The following is a 13,146-nucleotide window of genomic DNA, read 5'->3' as shown; positions in this document are numbered from 1 at the left end:
CTTCTTTACTGGAACAGGATTCAGAAGGAGAGGAGTCGTCAGGTGCGGCCTACAGCCCCTCACAACTCAGAATAAAGAGCCAGGACACAGACGAGGAAGAGGTGTTTTCCTTCAAGGAAAGACCTCAATCTACGAGATATGAATCTTTCCAGGAAACATGTGATTATAATGAGGAGGACGAGCAGCAAGAAGAGTCGCGAGAGGAGTCGCGAGAAGAGTCCGTCTCCATACCTACTTCTCTGGTCTCTGGCCTGAGGTTCATGATTAATGACTATTATCGTCGTTTTCCGGAGGCAAATGCGCCTCCGTCATCTACACCGGTGGTTACATCGCAACCTCCGAAGACCCAATCTACTCCTCAGGAGCAGGTGGTGAGGTCACCACCACTGATAACAATCAGGGATGATCTGACGGAGTCTGATGATGATGATCAGCCTGAGGAAGGTGAGCTTGTACAAGATTCTACAGGACAGGAGTGGAATGAGTAAATTTTGCCGTCGGCTCCTTCACCTATTCCGCCGCCAACCACTTCCCCTCCTCAGGACATTGGAGGTTTCCATGACATTATGGAGAAAGCGGCTAAAAGGTTTGATTTGGATATGGAGGTTAAAGAAACTGAATATTTCTTATATGATTTCAAAGATGATGCCAGGAAATCTGCTCGCTCAATCCCGATTTATCCCTCACATTTGGGAAGAAGGCCTGAAAATTTTAAAAACACCGGCTTCCATCGCGTTTTCGGTTCCCAGAATCGAAAAGAAATATAGAGCACCAGAGGCGGCCTGTCTTCTAGGACACCCGAGACCGGAGTCGGTGGTGACGCAAGCGGCACAGAGGCACTCAAAGAATCCAGTTGCTACTTCATTGGTGCCGCCAGATAAGGAAGGACGAAGGATGGATGGAGCCGGGAAGAGGCTTGCGGTCATGGCAGCCTCTACGATTAAAGCATCCAATGCTATGACCCTTATTAGCCGTTTTAATAGACAGATGTGGTGTGATTTGGAACCCATTCCGTCTGCACTGCCGGAGGATAAGAAAGAAGAGGCAGCGGCTATCCTTCGAGACGGGGCAAAGTCAGCATCAGAATCTATTGACATTGCCATGGATGTATCCTCTATCGCGTTCAGGCAGATGTCAGGAGCAGTTTCGCTCCGGAGACAGGGTTGGCTAAAGGCAACATCCTTTCGTCCGGAGGTGCAAGCAAAGATTGTAGACATGCCTTTCAATGGCGAAAATCTATTTGGAAAGCACGTTGACGAGGCGCTGCAGGGTATCAAATCAGTCACGGATACAGCTAGAGCGCTGGGATCCCTTCAGCAAGGACGGTTCCAGTCCTTTCATAAAAGAGGTGCAAGGAGTCAATTTAATCAGAGGTCTTCATTTCAGACCAACAGATATCAACCTTATAACCAACAAGGATATAGGCAATACAATACAGGCAATCAGTACAGGACCTCCAACTCCTCTTACCAGCAGCAGTCTTGGGGCAAGCCCTCCAATAGAGGGAGAAATCAACAATCTAACAAACGACAATGATTTCAGGCAGGCGCTCCCCACACAGCAGAACCCGGAAAACGCCACTATCTGTCTCAATACTTCAACAATTGGATGTCCATAACATCAGACAAATAGGTTTTGGACGTAATAAGCAGAGGCCATACCCTAGAGTTTGTGGAAATGCCACCAGATCACCCACCGGTGCTCAGGCATCATCAACATCGCCAGGATTTGCAAAAGGAAGTCCTTACACTATTGCAGAAAGGGGCTATAGAGGAAGTACCTCATCAACACCGAGGGAAAGGCTTCTATTCGCATTTCTTCCTCATCAAAAAGAAACAAACTCTAAAGTGGAGACAGGTATTGGATTTGAGGGATCTGAATCAATACATAAAGAAAATTCTCTTCCGAATGCTTTCCTTGCAAGAGATCCTTCTAATGTTAAAAGAGAAAGACTACATGGCGTCACTGGATCTCATGGATGCATACTTCCATATCCCAATTCATCGGAAGCACAGGAAGTTTTTAAGGTTCGCTGTGGAGAGTCGCCATTTCCAATTCAAGGTGTTGCCTTTTGGCCTCAAATCGGCCCGAGGGTGTTTACCAAATGCATGGCCCCGGTGGCGGCCCACTTAAGGTTGAAGGGGCATTGCATTTAACCATATCTCGACGATTGGCTGGTGACAGGACCATCATTCACAAGAGCCAGAAGGTCCCTTCAGTGCTGCATCCGCCTTTTCCATCGGTTAGGACTAAGGACCAACTTGGAAAAGTCTTCACTGATTCCAGCTCAGGGCATTCAATTCCTAGGAGCATGGATATGCACCAAGGAAACTAAAGCATACCCATCCGAGGAAAGGATGAGGAAAATAATAAGCCTTGCGACATCCCTTCAAACAAAAAGGTTCACTTTTGTGCGGATGTACAAATCCTTGTTGGGGATGATGTCCTTTTGCATCCCACTGATTCCAAACTGCCATCTTCGAATGAGACCCTTGCAGGAACATCTAGACGAGCAGTGGGTTCAGTCCAAAGGAACCTTCGAAGATCGGATTACCATCACTCAACGTATGAAGGTGGCCATGCCATGATGGAAGGTTCAGAAGAACTTGAATCAGGGTCTCAACTTTGTACCTCAAACTCACAAATATGTGATGACGACGGACGCTTCGTTGCAAGGATGGGGCGCACACCTCCAGGAGCTGGAGATCCAGGGCCACTGGTCAGAGTGGGAAACACAGCTTCACATAAATTTATTGGAGCTCAAAGCAGTGTTTTTGGGGCTCCAAGCTTTCCTACCCAGAATACAGAACTCGTCGGTGCTCATTCAGACGGACAGCACCACGACTATGTTTTATCTTCTGAAGCAAGGAGGAACAAGATCCAAACCTCTTTCTGCGCTGGCGCAAAGAATTTGGAAATGGCTGATAAACCACAACATTTCTATTCGGGTGCAGCATATACAAGGCATCCTCAACACAAGAGCAGACGTCCTGAGTCGCACGACAAGTGTGCTGCACGAGTGGGAACTGAACGACACTCAGCTTCACAGAGTATTCCAAAGATGGGGCACACCAACGTTCGACTTGTTCGCAACCCGGGACAATTCGAAATGCGATCAGTTTGCGTCCAGGTACCCTCAGCGGGATTCCAACGGAGATGCGTTTCACATGGACTGGACGGGAATGTTCGCCTACGCGTTCCCACCAATTCCTCTTATACCACAAGTGATTCGCAAAAAGAGATCAGAACCATGTCATCTCATTCTGATAGCACCAGCTTGGCCGAGGCAGGCATGGTTTTCAGATTTGCTGCAGATGTCGAAAGGCAACAGGGTGCAATTCCCGGCATTCCAGAGCCTCATATCGATGAGCAACGGACAAATTCTGCATCCAGACCTTCCATCGCTAAAATTATCCGCATGGAACCTCATGAGCGGGAATTTCAAGCCATGAGTATTCCACAAGACTGCAGGCAAATACTTTCACAATCCAGAGCTATGTCAACCAACAAGACATACACAGCCAAATGGACACGCTTCTGTCACTGGTGTACTAGTCAAAGTCTACATCCATTGACGGTACCCCCAGAAGGTATTCTGCCCTACCTGTTGTCATTATCAAAAGCAGGTCTGTCTCATGCCTCGCTGAAGGTGCATTTGGCGGCGATTTCAAGATTTAGTCCCTAGGGGCTTTTCTATGCAGTTTTCTTCTCTATGATACTGCTTTAGTCATTCTGTTACCGTGAGACTCCCACCATGACGACGGGGAAGATACAAGCATGTGAATCTATGAAAGATAATACTGGAGAACTATAGCGTACAGGTAAGTAACTAATTTCTTACAATCTGTGAATTTCAGTTACTGCCACACAAGGCTAGTTATGAAATTTGAGTTTAAGTTATAATTCCTTTCATGGAAAAAGGCTCACAGGGTGCAGTATGGTGCACTACGTCCCAGAGACAAACTTCTGGATAGTTGATTTTAATATTATCCTTTGCAGTGTCCTAACTGGATCACTCAGTGTTTAAAATGGATCCGGAGAACACATTATTGATGTAGTCAAAATGGAGACTCTCCATTACAGACACTCAACAATTTCATGAAAACATGATTTCACAAAAAAGTACATATTATATCTAGGATTCCATTCAGAGCCTGATATCTGGAAAATGTAAACTTCAAAGCTTCTTAAGATTTATTACTCATAAATTCTTAGGATATAATAGAGAATTGAAAATGTGCTTAAAAAAACCGAACATCAACACATTTCCAGAGAAGGGACATGGGAGAGGGGCATGAGGGTTTGGGTCGACTGGGGTTTCCTCTTCATACATACAAGCAGCATAACAATTCAAATAAGCATGGACAAAGCCAATAGGTCTCAGATCTAGTCAGTGCACGGAAAAACATGCACTCCCATGGAGTGCTGAATACTAAGCAAATGAGTTTCTTCATATCAGCAAAAGAAAAATACAATTCATCTAGTCAGAACACTGTGAGAAAGTAGAGAGGAAAGCCACTGAATTAATAGCTCACAAGTGAGATAGATAACAAAGCCATCCAGGCATAAGCAAGGAGCTGGCTCGAGCAGCTTCGAGTTTTGGCATGTGTTACATTATTGAAAGCTATACCCACCTTCTGTTCTTGTAGTCTTTTAGATGCTTAGTGGTGGTGACTGAATACCTTTAAAAAAAAAAGAATACAATCTTTGCTTATATTGGTCCATGGCAAGGTGGTATAGACTTTTTTCCAGCTTCTTGTAATTAACAAATAGCATACATGCCTTGTTGTGTAAATTTCACCTGAAACATTATAACTAGATCCTCAGACTGACATCTTGTGTTGAGGTGACTGCCAGCATAGAGCTTTATGTCAGATAGGTGAGTGGTATGAGTGGGATCCGTTTTGGATTGCCCCTGGTAAAGCATGACTCAAGATGGTGGTGAGTAAAGCACTGCCTCCTGGACTAGCAAAGTGTATTTCTGGCATTCCTGAGGCTTTTAAGAGGTACAGAATATTTGGCTGTGGGTGATAGAGATAGGGCTGCTTTTAGAATTGTAACAGTGGCCTTTTATTAATGGTCTGCCAGATTATTCCTTCCTGAACACTCACATTAGATAAGACGGAGGACATAAGGAGGTGCAGACAGTGATCTTCTTTGAAGTGCTGAAGGAACTGTTCTTTCAGGGTCTGCCTCTTGAATGTCCCGTAGGTGCTACTTCCAAAAGGCAGATGTCTTCCAAGAGCAAGGTCTTCACTCTTGATTGTGCTCTTGTTTTTGGTGGTACATTTGGAGACACTCCTCTTACTTCCTCCTGTGGAACCTTGACTTGGAGCAAAGACTGTGTGTGCTCTGGAGAGAAGGGATGCACGGTCAGAGAGAGCCTCCTCAAACTGGCCCCAGAATAATGACAGTGGAATCACCATTCTCGGGAAAGTAAAGAAAGGGCTGTAAACCTACCAAAGGTGTTGAGAAAGTTTGTTCAAAGATGAGGCACTCGACATAGTGTCACAGAATTCTACTGACGTAGGGCTCGTGTCAGCCAGTTTCCCATAGGTGAGGAGGGAACATAATCCAGAAATCTGCATCAGCCACTAGAAGAGAGCTGTAGATCTATCTTGGCATGAAGCCTTACTGGCCTGGTGAGAGAGAGGAGTGGAGAATACCTCTTCAGATGGAAGCTTGTCTAGAGGAGAAGCCCATGTGTATGCCTGGGAGAAAGGAACTACCAAGGACTAAGGACTCAAATGAGAGAAATCTCATCAAATGATCCGAGTGCTGAGCTGTGCCTACCTGCATCCAAGTAATTTCATCAGGTGTGATGAATGCCTGTGGTCACCCCTAATTGGTTTGATGTCGTCAGAGCCAACGCAAGGGAGGAGAATGAGCCTCCCTGTGCTCCAACAGCATATTAATACACTGCACCAACAAAGACAAATTTAACCAAAGCCTGCAGTCTCCCCATGTTGTGCTTGAGGATCGGCAACTGGTGCTGATTCTGGCTGTGACCTTCAAGTGTTTGGAAATGACAACATCACCAAGAACTTGAGGGTGGGCTCTTCACTGTTTAGCCAGGGAAGTTGCACTGGGCCTGTTTGCTCCTCTCTAACTCACTGCTCCATTCACAGGCCAGCTGTGGCATTTGGCGCTTCCTTTGCATCCTCAGAAGAGAGGTGGGGGCCCCCCACCTGCAGTACACCATGGTGAGGAGCTCTTTCGAGGGTTCAACTGCTTCCAGGAGAGCAGATAAACCTTATCTGTACCTAACCTGACAAGTGGGCCTTGACTTCAGACCGGTCTTAATTGCTAAAGTGAATCAAGATTGAATGGCCCAGAGATTGACCTACAGGTCCTAGAATCAACTAACTACTTGTATCTTTACTGTAAGCCTGCACCTGTGATTTTGCCTTGTTAATTACATTGCTGCCTTTTCTCGTGTGCCCTGTTTATGAGTTTGTGTAGCACTGTCTAGTGGATAACAAAGTACTCCTCTTTTGTTTGTTGAGTGTTGGCTGTCTCCCCACAATATCTCACTGGGAAGGCTGCATTGCACTGCTTGCCATGCTACTCTGTGAGTTAACTGCTGTACCACTGTGTTGGTGCTCAGTTTTCAGGGCCATAGTATGGTTCCGGTCACTGAACAACAGTTAGGAAGGTCCTCCACCACTTCCTGGGTTGCTGGCCCAGCAGTCCATTCCTACCAGCGGACCTCTGAAAAGGTTCTGATAGATGTGCACCAATTTGGACTTTTGAATTTGGTGAATATTGTTTCTCCGGAACAAAATTCACCAATTTTGATCTGAGACCAGCTCACATGAAATCAATAAAATAAATATGCAACTGAGAGTGAAGATTATACTCCTACAGTTACCTTACAAGATATCAAGTTTGGAATATTTTAAAATTCAAAGTCATCCAAGTGGCCTAATTTCGCATGCATTCGACTGGGATGAAGGGAAATATCATTTTACAAAGAGCACAGCAGGAATCCAAAACCTAAATATTAAAAACACAAAAACAATTGGGCAGCGTCCAAGGTAAGAAGAAACAGTAATAATATTTATTTTGTTTAATTAGAAGCTACATAGATATCCATCCATTTATTCTGCTATGTTGAATCTGCTGCTAGGAGAGCAGTGGGTGTAGAATAGATACCCTTAAATATATGTTTCAAAGGGTGTCTGGTCTTTTTTCTGTCTTCTTCTTGGAGCTACTGCTTATAACTCTCTCTTAGGAGGCGTGAGATGTTCAAATTCTCATGCCAGAGAATATGACATTTCTCATCTATAATTGTAGTTCTCCATCATTTGCCTCTTCATCATGTATGGCTGACCAAGCCAACGTTTCCTACGAAGGATACATCTATGTTGTCTGTCATTGACCCAAAGGTACTTGAGTTGAGCTGGTCATTTAAGGTGATGCAGTAATGCTGTTCTTAAAGGTGCAACACTTAAAACCTCATTTAGAGTTGGCAGGCTATCACTCTTGCTGACTACTGCCTGTCCTATTTGGAGATCTGCGCCAGCCTAGCATAGATCTATAAGCAATAGCCAACACAACTGTTCTTCTAAAAGCATTGACAGTTTGCTGAGCAGTCGCCATGATTCATGCAGCTGCTCAGCAAATGTTTTTTTTTTCAAAAACAAATTTCTAGTGGAAGTTTATTTTTGAACAACAGTTAATGACCCTGACACCTTGAGTGTTTTCTCCTGGAGTGAGTGGGTAGTTTTTCTTTTTTCTGTTTTCCTAGTGGTCCCAAACAGAAGACGAGGACATCAGAACATTCGCCCTAAGTAGGACGGGCTGTCTTGTGTACTGACATCGATGGCCCTAAGTCCATCAGCCATCGGTGTTAGGTTTCCTCCGGCAGAGCCAGCATGTGCTCTGCCCAACTCTAGATAGAGTGGGCAGATTGTCCTTTTGCAACACAGTACTTCGCCACGTTTGTGGCAGATTACTCTATCTGCCAAACTCTGAATGAGGACCTAAGTTCCCTACTCACACAGTGTATGTTTGCCTAAAAAATGGGGAATGTTTTACTTAATTTTTCTATTCTAATTTTAACTCCCAATTTGATTCTAAATATAGTTTATAAACATATTATGGGAACCACAGTTAAGGAAATTGACATTTGGTAGCCTTGAATGGTTTTAGGAATAACAACCATTAATATCTTTTTTGGGTGTTTTTTTCAGACACTGGCACTTCTGGTGGAATCCAAAACCTAGAGGAAATTGGCCCTGTTTCTGAAGACTTTAAATGGACATCCAGTGCTGAAAGTAGCAAAATGAATGGAAGATCAAAGGACAGAGATCATGTGAACCTGGATTCCAGTTCAAAAGTGCAGCTGAACTCATTCAGGCTTTTGGGAGATATCTCTGAACCAGCAAAGCCTCCACTATCAGTGATACCGATGAGAAGGACATTGTCAAGTGGTGAGGAGCAGGTGGAAGATGGGGAACTGTCATCTTTAAAACCTCAGAATCAGCTGTTCACCCAGCCGCAAACACTAGAGGGTGTTCTTCCCGTCCAGAAGGGGACTCCAATTAAAGTATCTCGTCGAGAATTGCGGCAGATACCACCACTTGAGCTGTCGATGAGGAGGTCCAGTATCGGCGCGAGCCTTGGTTCGATTCCTATAGATTCAATAGAAATCGCCAGACGATCCCATGACTTTAAACTATAGCACTTATGCTAACTTATTTTAACAATCACAATTCTAGTAGATACTTCTACCAGAAATGATTCATTGGTTTCTAAATTAATGAGTGAATTATACTTGTCAAAGATCGATAAATAGTTTACCCGTGAGAAAACACAGAATTGTGGCAGCATCATGTTTGTTTGTGATTTAAAAATGGAAAAACTTACAATCTATTTTGAAAGGATTGTATAAAGCAGAAGATCAAGAGTCATTAGTCATGAATTTAGGGAGGGAAAGGCTTTATTTCCAATTCTTAAAGCGTGGGACCTGCACTATAAGGGGAAAATATTGTAGCAAAAAATTCGGCTTAATGGTAGGAATGGATGTAAAAAATTATAGGATCCCCTACTCCAGTTCTAGACTGATGCCTTTTTTCATGACTTTCATGCTGATAGGTTTGTTTTTAAAAAACAGAAGCCAAAGTAGGGGGCAGAATGTTTCTAACATGAGTATTTTAAAAAGATCTGCTCTTTGGTCAAGTTTAGGGAATATATATTTGTGCTCATGTCACTGAAGGTCATTGTGGGTTGCAAATTCAAATCGTCCATGTGATTTTGTTTTGGAAACCCTTTTCTTACTCTCATCATGTTAACTATCTGGCGATATTTCTTAAAATGTCTTAAAATGGCTTTAATTTGCATACATACACTCCACCTACTTAGGTAGCCACACTTGATTTCACTTTATTTAAATTCGTCATTTTGTTATCGCTTTTGTAATTACTCCGTTCTCTATTTCTATCAATTTTTTCTGTATTCCATATACTGTTATTATTTATTTTACTCTTTATGTAATTGTAGCAAAACGTTTGTGATCATTTTGTTCTTCCTTGGTTGTAATTTTAAAGTACATAACGTTGCTCAAGGCCAACCTCTTTCCAAAGCACGCAAGTTTCCAGTATTTAGGATATGTTTTTCATACACATTTTTTATAATAGGCTAAAAAACTCAGAATAAGTGCCTTTGTGCCTGGTGACTTGCGGAAGTGAACAGTTCTTATATAGGTCAACAGAATGTTGGCACCCCTTTTTGCTTGACAAAAACCCACCAGGAGGCTTTCCTAAAAAAGCTGTGTCTGATTTCTGCTTTTGAGTTCTCTTTAGTTCCCTGGTACGGTAACTGCTCTTAGAAAGGCTCTTGTGTGCTCTAGTGGCACAGTTGGCAGCAGTTGTCTCCTGACCGAAGGCAGCTGTGCCATCGCAGAGCTTTGTTTGTGGTCCTATGTCCTAGGCACAGCCCACCAGCATGGCACTCCTGGCCAGCAGCATCCTATTATTCCTGCCTTCAGGGCTTAGGGGAGAGCTGTGCAGCCAGAACTGTAAGGGAGCTAGGTACCAGACTGAAGGTGTGAGCTGGCCCGTCAATGCTGTGAGAGAACACTGGTTGACAAAGAAAGGCAGACTGAGTGACCGCTATATGCAGTATACACTCTTGATTCATTGAGATCGCTTGTCCCTCAGGACATCTGGGAACCATTCCGCATCCCTAGGACACAGGGTTCACTCTCCAAACAAATGAGAGAAACCAGAGAAATAAGTAAATATGGAACCATGATCCCTCAGAGTGCACTGACTTCCACGTCTCCAGGCACTCCTTTTACTACTCCTCAGCGGTCCCCTTACCTCACTCACCAAGACAGGGGATCTAACGTGTTTATGCTTCCTCCCGAGAAAGGCTTCTATGTCCCAGAGGTCACAAGTGTTGCTTTGCCAAGAGACGACCTGTGCAGAGAGAGAAAGCACTGGTACAATAATAAATCAATAAAAGTAACCAGTTTGTATGCAGTAAAATAAAAAGGCAAATCAATGAACGTGTTGAGAAAGCTACATGCCCTGAAGTCTTCTCGCGCTATCACATTACAAACAGCAATTCCATCGCTAGAAATTTACAGTAATTCTTGGTGTCAGAGCAGAGTGAGTATATTCACCTGGCCGTTGTCTCTAGAGAGAAATCACACTAGGTAAAAGGGAGAAGATTACACTGGTCCCTTTCATATTTTAACCATCTTAGGTCACTGACTGCCCCGTTATCATTACAAAGTTGACAAGTCACTGAAAGCTGATGTACTACTTGCCCTGGGTTTCGTTAAACAAAAAATGTACCTTAGATTGCCCCATGAAAAGTCAGGCTTGTTTGGCAGTCGTTTCACTGAGTTTGGGAATACCTCTTCTGATTCTGTAAAAAAGATGATAACCTTTACGTTTGAAGACTTTTATACTTGTGTTTTGTATTATGCATTTCTCTTAATGTTTGTCATTTATTTTTTGTATGTAAGCTATTGTCATTGTACAGTTATTATTATTATACAGCACACATATGCACATGGTGCCTACTTTGCGCTGTAGAAAAACAATAAATAAATAAAAGAAATACCTCAAAACATTGGTTTTGTTGATATAGGGCAATAACGAATTAATGAGAAGTGTAATAACGTCATTTTAGACAAACAGCACTGAAGATCTGGATTGCCTAGTTTTCCTTCAGGCTTTAAACATTTTCCTCTTCACTAGTTTGAATGGAGGAAAATGAAGGAAAACTGTACAGGTAGACAAAAATTAGGAGGAAGTTATGAACATATTACGTGTTTCCAGTCAGTCAGGGAGTGCAGCAGGCATTCTCTTGTAAAACGTCCACAGATCTACCCTTCGGTCCTAGTGTCAGATCATGGGTGTAGTCACCAGAGCATGCTTTCCCACCCTAATAGTTTCTCCTCTTGCTCTTACCTGGGTGATCACACTTACACATAATGCTCAAACATAGTGTGCTCAAAAAACAACAGGAATGGAGGGTCGAAGGGAAAGTTTAACGACCTGTCTACTCACTCCCCAAATACAGTAGAAAATACACAAAAGAGTAGACCAGGTCTGGAGATGGTGTGTGTCTGGACATGTGACTGCGAAACAATAGGATGCAGATGCAGATGAGACAAAAGACTGAATAGTCACACAGGTTTGAATAAATCCCATCAGACCACCCAATTGGTGGAGTTTCATCATGTGGGAGTTGATGATTATTCAAAACCACTCCTGACCATATTAGTGTCAGAATAACATAGATAGTATATGTCAATCGTTCCTCTACGTTGGTAGTGTTCATCAAGTGCAGTGCTCAAAATAATAGTGGTGACTAAAATAGATCACTTAGACTCCAAGCGTATTCAAATAGAGATCTAGGTATCACTAAGTTTAAAAACACGCCGAGTAGCTACAACAATTACTACTCTGATGGCGTTTAGTGAGGTGGTTTTTCAAACATAGTGTGCACCTTGGAAACTCACCCCGCAGCGCTGGGGGGGCGCGCACAGCGCCCGCATGCTCATGACAAGCTGAGCTCATCATGAGGCACGGCGCTCCTGTGCTCATGACGAGCTGAGCTCGTCCCAGGTGCATTACCTGCCGTGGAACGCGCGCACAGCAGGGGAATTATCCCCGCATGCGAGCGTTCCACGGCTCATGACGAGCTGAGCTTGTCATGAGCTCCGGAGCGCCGTGGCTCATGACGAGCTCAGCTCGTCATGAGCATGGGAGGGGCTAAAGGCACAAAGATCCAGAATGGGATGAGACCCCTAACTTTCTTGAGAAGGACAATCAAGGGTACCAACCCGCTCAATTTAATTCTATAGTACCAGCTGCATTTCCCCCTTCACTAGGGGGACATGAATCTCCCACCAGGGGTACATAAATGCCAGCTGAAGGGACAGAAAAACAGAAGGAATGACAGGAAGGAATACCTGAAATGGGAGGAGATTACCCCTCTATAATATGAGAGACCCAACAGTCTATAATGATAGGGTGTCGGGGCATTAGACAGGAAGTTAGCTCATATTTACAGGGTACATGTACTCCTCCAATGATGCACTAAAATGGTTTGATGGGCGAATGCTTGCGTTGTCCGTAAGGCCAAGCTCTAAAGCAGCCTATAGATTCCCTGAACTGCTGAAGGCGCTGCTGAGCAGAAAGGACATGGCCCCAAGAGCAAGCAGTGGTGTGTAACTTTTTAATCTTTCCAAGGATGAATCTGCATTTACGCCAAAGAGGCGGGAGCCCTTAAAGGACATATCCACCAGGTATGACTGAACATCTCCCAAGAGGCCAGTAGAACACAAATAAATTTGCCTACATATGGACACGGAGGAACCAAAGCACCAGACATCCAAAGCCATGGTGTCAAACCCCGATCTTAGAAGTTGCTTAATGGGTAAAAAACACACATTGTCTGACAGAAGTGGAACTAATATGTTTTCTGGATTTCTCTCCGGAACAGAACAGAATTGAGATTTCTAGACCATCTGGCTCTAAGGACAATGCATCAATAGGAGGCAGAGAACCCAGTGGACTGCAACCACCCAGAAACCCACTGAGTATTACTTGAGTGAAGTGTGTTTTAGGCTCAGATTTGTACGAACGACTTCACAAAGGAAGTTATTGGAAGTCAATCCCTCTT

At 43.8% G+C, this 13,146-nt stretch overlaps 1 protein-coding gene across 1 annotated transcript in view; it reads left to right on the top strand.

Annotated features, from left to right (window-relative positions):
* KIF27 (kinesin family member 27) overlaps positions 1 to 11,083 on the top strand; it is a 437,315-nt gene extending 426,232 nt beyond the window's left edge. The window contains exon 18 of the mRNA XM_078675808.1: positions 8,196 to 11,083. Within this exon, the coding sequence (XP_078531934.1) occupies positions 8,196 to 8,686 (491 nt within the window). The 3' untranslated portion in view covers positions 8,687 to 11,083. The remainder of the gene's footprint in view (positions 1 to 8,195) is intronic.
* The last annotated feature ends 2,063 nt before the right edge of the window (positions 11,084 to 13,146 follow it).

The sequence above is a fragment of the Lissotriton helveticus genome, chromosome 2_1 (genome assembly GCF_964261635.1).
Source record: "Lissotriton helveticus chromosome 2_1, aLisHel1.1, whole genome shotgun sequence".
In the NCBI taxonomy this organism is placed as follows: Eukaryota; Metazoa; Chordata; class Amphibia; order Caudata; family Salamandridae; genus Lissotriton; species Lissotriton helveticus.
This window is presented reverse-complemented; position numbering and strand designations above follow the sequence as displayed.